At 38.7% G+C, this 5917-nt stretch overlaps 1 protein-coding gene across 1 annotated transcript; it reads right to left on the bottom strand.

The window, feature by feature from the left end:
• Window positions 1–215: 215 nt before the first annotated feature.
• Window positions 216–5453, bottom strand: LOC122762409 (chromatin assembly factor 1 subunit B-like; the record flags this gene model as incomplete). The annotated part of the gene is made up of 10 exons (XM_044017590.1): window positions 216–838; window positions 1577–1665; window positions 2665–3240; window positions 3731–3890; window positions 3998–4089; window positions 4183–4252; window positions 4560–4653; window positions 4952–5036; window positions 5183–5279; window positions 5417–5453. Coding segments are annotated over 10 exons (1401 nt in total), but the record flags the coding sequence as incomplete, so codon positions are not given.
• Window positions 5454–5917: the final 464 nt, after the last annotated feature.

Genomic DNA, 5917 nt, shown 5'->3' with positions numbered 1-5917 from the left:
ACAGTGGCCTCCATAATCCTTAAATGGAAGAAGTTTGGAAATCTACTATATCTATACACAGCAGAAATACTACTCCATCCTACTATGAATGTAAAGTTGGCTTCAGAATCCAAAACAAACAAAATGTAGTCCTAAATAAAAAATTGTTTTACATTACCGTCAACTGCATGTACTTTATAAACCTTGCACCATTCCACAAAACTCTTGTTCACATGTACATGTTTTTTTCACATTTTATTAAACAGTAAGAAAATGAGCCTTAAATGCTCAGCAATTCTGAGCTTTTCACTTAAATTGCAGGTCACATCTTCAGAAAAATGACTCGGTACTAAATACAGGCACCAAACCTTGAGGAACATGTTTTTTTTCATTCTTCAGGTTGGGAGTGCAGTTTTAATTTCACCAATTCACAACAAACACAAAGTTTGTTGTGAATTAAACGCAAATGTTTAACACAAAGTGAGAAAGTTTTCCTCTTTACAAATTCATTTAAGTATCGAAATATAAAACATAAAACAGTTATTTATCACCTGTATACGGTGCTATACAGAACATGAGCAACAACAAAATTGTACTGCTGTGACATTTGTTTTAAAACAGTACATTAAGTGAGGTGAAAGCTTTATCTTTTTAGATCAGGTACAGACACATATACACCTCAACCTATACACAATGGCTCTATGGGATTAGATCCACAGGGAGCCTCGGTGGTTGTTTTCAACTGCTCCCAATGAACGCTACGGCTTCGTGTCACTGGACGTTGTGGGCGGGTCACTGGTCTTTGGCCTTTTGGACTCTGGAGGCTGGCAGACTGGATCAGTGGGTGGAGAAGGACGTTCTGGAGAGACAAGGGAACAGTTCAAGGGTTAAACATGACAAACAAGCTAAAAGAGTCACCACTGTCCTAAAGAAAAAGAAAAACAATGTCTAGTATTGTTTTTCTTGTTTCAAACAGTGCCCAAGGCAAGACCAAAATATCTAAATAAATTCATTGTATTTAGGATAAACTTGTATTTAGTGCAGCAAAACAGCAATTTAGAGAATGCACTCTGATCTGCAGCTTGGATTTTGGACCAATTAAGTGCCAAATGAATGGTCTGGAACGTACTATAACCAACCCACAGGTAATACAATTGTCTTTGTTAGGGTTATTGAAAAGTTTTCATTATTCTAGTCACTCTAAATGGGTCACTGATCAATTTTTTTGGTGCAGGCCTAATAAGCCACATGTAGTGACCTTTCGAGGGAAAGTTTACCAAAAAGGTGAAGATGTCAGGACACTGCAGGTCTAGAATATTGTCCAGAAGCTTTTCCTGCCAACATGGCAGTCTAAACAAACCGAGTCAGGTAACATCTGGAGCTATATTAGATTTTTAATATAAATTTGGGTAACAGGGTGCTAGTATCCGTGTCATACTCTATATTGTCCAATATTGTTAAAAAAGTATTAACTAAACCTAATCCTAACCTTGATCAAAATCAGTCTCTGTATCATTTGTGCTTTTAAATAGTCAAAGTATTCATGTGATATTTACAACACAAAACAGCAACAGCCAAATAATTTGTCATCACTAACCATGTTTGGCCTTCTCAGTGGAGGAGGGAGTGCTGAAGAGTGAACTCACAGCTGGGGACCGGAGGGCAACTGTAGTCAAAGATACTCTCCTGAAAATAAATGCATGGAAGAGAGATTATAAGTATGGGATCTACAAAACAAAAATACTGACACAAAATATTTAAATACAATGTTCACCCACATTCAGATGCTGTTGACTGCAGAGTAATAAAACTAGTCATGGCAAGTGTTCCAAGTTACAGACACAAGGCAAATACAGTTGCAAGTGTGTATCTGCCATTGTTCTGCAAGCAGTCTGGCGGGGAGATGATTATTATTTTATAGTCAGTGGGGGTCCAACAAATCCCTTGTACCAGACAGGGCTTTGTTCTTAGAGCCACAGAAAGCAGCAAGAACAAAGCACACGACACATACTTGTAATTCTCCTGTTTTATTTTCAGAACAATATTCTAAAGGTCATCCAAAAAGAACATTTTAAAGAGCATAAAGATGCATTTCACTTGGTGCTTATCTCTGTGAGCCATGTCTTTATAGATAATCACCATAGTTGAATAGAGTAAGCTTTGTTTACTTATTTCCTCTGACTGCAGTCAAAATACATTTGAGTTCTTCCTAAAATTAGTCTCTTCCTCTTGTATGAGGAAACACCAAGTAAATTATTTAATTTTAATTTCAAACTAAGGATAGTCACTGCTACAGAAATGTAAGTAGTTCTCTTGCACAATGACAAAGTCAAAACTGATCATTTCACTAAATTAGCTTAGAGCTAAATTTAGGACTGACCTTTACGGTGTAACATATATTGGCTCTACTGTATATTAGCAAGTTAAAGTCTTCAGCCATACCTTTGTAATGATATTTAATAATAACGAACCAAATGTCTGGTATTGTTGATGTTCTTTTTCACTGCATTTCATGAAAAATTGTATGGACAGCTAAAATGAAATTGATAATGCAATTATCATGAGTTATAGCCATGAAGTGCATGTACATTTAGAGCTATTATATACAATATGAAGGGTCATTGGTAGATTAAGGGTGTCGCTCACTCTGACAGACCTAAACATGACAGCTCCCCTAATATTTACCTTGGGGTGGGTCCTTTTGGGGTGGTTATGCCTTTGGGAGTAGTGGGCACAGGAGTATTAGCGCTATTTTGGACTTTAGGGGTGGAGGGAGTGAGAGGGGTGATGCGTTGTTGGGTTTTGGAGGAGCTGGTGGGAGTCAGCGGGGCAATGTGTGGTTGAGGAGTCGATGGAGCACTTGTGCATGCAGCTGTTGGGGTCTGAGGTGCAGCAGGAGCCGTGGTTTTAGGGCTGGTTGGCTTCCCCCAACCTTCCAGAGTGTTGAGAGTGATCCTCCGGGGCTGAGGTTTACACTTGGTGCTGGGCGTGCTCTTCTTCTCCTCTGGGGGGGTGAAAGAGGGGTTGTCTTTGCTAGTTTGGGATGTGGGAGTCGGGGCCGAGCTTGATGGCTGGGACCCAGGAGACGATGTCCTGCCCGCTGAGGACTTCTTGCTCTTTTTCTCAGCACCACTGTTCGGGACAAACATCTCCAGTGTGGGGGGCTCTTTCAGAGGAGTGCCCAGCTCCCCAGGAAAAAAGGACAGGAAGGAACAGTAGCCGTCTGTGGAGGACACAGCCAGGAAGGAACCATCACGAGACCTAAACAGGATATTTTAGAAACACTGTCAGTGGAATGGTAACACATGAATGAGATGCACACTGCTCTGACATCTATATGAATCTTGTAATAAAGGATAGGATTTAAGTATCGAGAGATTAAGAAAAAATGTTAAAGCTTTAATGATGATGCGAGTGTGAATGCTATAAACAACTTTCCTAAAAAACATAGTAAACCTAAGCAAACAAGATTGATTTCATTGTTGATAAGGTTAGGGAATCCATCCAGTTCAAAAAGGTCTCCTACAATTTGTTCATTGACTACGAGTCTTCACAACAAATTGCATCTACAAGCTGGCAAAAAAGTTGACCAATCTCATCTTAGCAGAAAGACGAGACACAAAAATGTACGTAAAAAATAAGAGCAGAATCAGTGTGAAATTAGCACATTATACTCAAACTGATAAATATTGAAAATGCTAGCTATGCAAGAATTAACTCTAAAAGACAACAGAGAAACATGTCAACTTACCATGTAAGATCACTTAGTGTGTGGTAGTGGATGTTGGACACCAGGCCGAAAGGAATGGTCTGCTGGGTGTCATACAAAAAGATGGCGTCCTCTGAAGCCACAGCAAACACCATACGGTAAGGCAACTCGAATAAGTTGGGAAGCGTCTCAACCGAACCATCTACACAACACAGAAATGGCGAGGAATTAAGACAACATAAAGAGACAATCCACTGGATCTTCACCAATACTGTAGATCTTGTCCATCCTCGTGGTTCATGTACTTGCCTTCTCCCTTCTTTGTTCTTAGTTCAAAGTAGACAGGGCAGCAGCGCACAGCCAGTGTAGCTTTAGATGGAGATGGCAAGTGGGCGATGGGCCTAAATGACAAAAAAAAAAAATAGATTAGCACATGAACAACTAGCACTAATTTAGCACAATCCTACTCTGTCGTAATATGACTGAAGAGTTACCTCTTGAGGCTCTTCCTGGAAAAGATGTAGGTGGTATTGATGATATTTTCTCCAATCTCCACACATCCAGCTGTAATGATAGCAGAGGGAATTTAGATTATATATTTTTTCAATCTGGTATCACCACTGTACCTACTAAGTCTGCTATAATGACCATACAATATATTTATTCCTCAATAACTGTATTGCAGTTACAGATTAAAAATGTCATGTGTGACATACCCTTACATCTTGCTAATACATTAGACCAACTTTAAGTGACATCATTCCAATCCAAATTATCACAGAATTTGTGTGACATATAAATAACAAAGCTGCTGGTGCACTGAGACTTTTGCGCATTACTTTAAATAAGAAGTAAAAGCCACAATTTGTACCTGGGGCGATCAGGAAAGACCCATCAGGTGTGAATGATAGACGTCTGAAAAACGACCTCATGCTGTCATCGTGGAAGATTCGGTACTGCTTGGCCTGCAAAGATACAGAAGTGCAGAAAGAAACATGTTCATAAAATGACCTATTCATTTAGCAACAGGACAGAAAGTTTCTGAAGAAATTAAGGAGTTTAATGTCAAGCAGCTGAAAGTATAATATAAAGGTTTGGGGAACATGTGGCAAAGACATTCATGTCCAATCCAAAAGATATTCATGCAAAATGTAATGTATGAATAACAAAATAGGGTTTGGTCTAAATTTGATTTGCAGAATTTACAGGCATTTACTGTCTTACGGGCACAGATTTCTGACAGATATTGAAGACCATAGTCACCTCTCCTTCAGCAAGTGGCCCAGAGCTCATTTTACTGATACAGAAAGCTTTCTTCTTGGTGTGAGTGTTGTAAACACGCATCGTCCTGAAACAGAGGGAAAACAAAAATATCTTAAGCATTAAACTACAAACCCATCATCAGTAACTATAAGAAAACAAAAAATTATGTAATTAATACTACACCCAAACCAAACAATGCATAGTCTGCTCTGTAAAAATGTGTTGTTGCACCTGTCACAGCTGAGAGTGGCGACGTATTGTCCTAGAGGATCCCACGTCACTCCCTGCACATAACTCTTATGATCATTCAAGATGCACAGCTTCTGTCCTAGAAGACATAAACAGTTCCACACAACACAATTAATAAAAGGGCCAAAATTATATATTTACAATAACCAATAAAGCATGGTTTGCATGAAAGACAAGCACATACTGTATATTCAGTATTTACGACAACAAGCAAACCTTTGTTGATGTCCCACATAATAGCTGTGTTGTCACACACAGCAACAACAGGTCAGAGGTCAGCTGATTTTAGAGGTCGTCAGAGTAACCACTGTGAGAAAACACTCAGACTCTAAATAAACTCTTTTAAAAAAAACAAAATTGATTTATTTTCTCAAAAGAGCTTAATTTGCTTGTTGTAGCTAATGTTAGCAAGATAGTTAGCTACTGTAGACAGATAACTACGTCATAGATGGACACAACCAGCGAGCTAGCTAACTAGATATCTAGATAGAGACGTGCTAAGGTAACATAAATAGCTTGGGGAAGATAAGTAGTAGCTGGCTAGCTAGATATAGCTTGACAGAGAGATGCCACAATAACAAGCAAGATAGATAAATAGCTAGCAAGACAGGTAGTTAGATAGATACTATGATAACTAGCAAAATAAATAACTATTTAGACAGCTTGGTAAATTGATAATGTAAATAGATAAATGGATAAATCACATTTTCAACTTGG

Source organism: Solea senegalensis, unplaced genomic scaffold (genome assembly GCF_019176455.1).
Source record: "Solea senegalensis isolate Sse05_10M unplaced genomic scaffold, IFAPA_SoseM_1 scf7180000015632, whole genome shotgun sequence".
Classification (NCBI taxonomy): Eukaryota; Metazoa; Chordata; class Actinopteri; order Pleuronectiformes; family Soleidae; genus Solea; species Solea senegalensis.
Note: the sequence above shows the minus strand (reverse complement) of the source record. Positions and strands in the feature narration are given on the sequence as shown.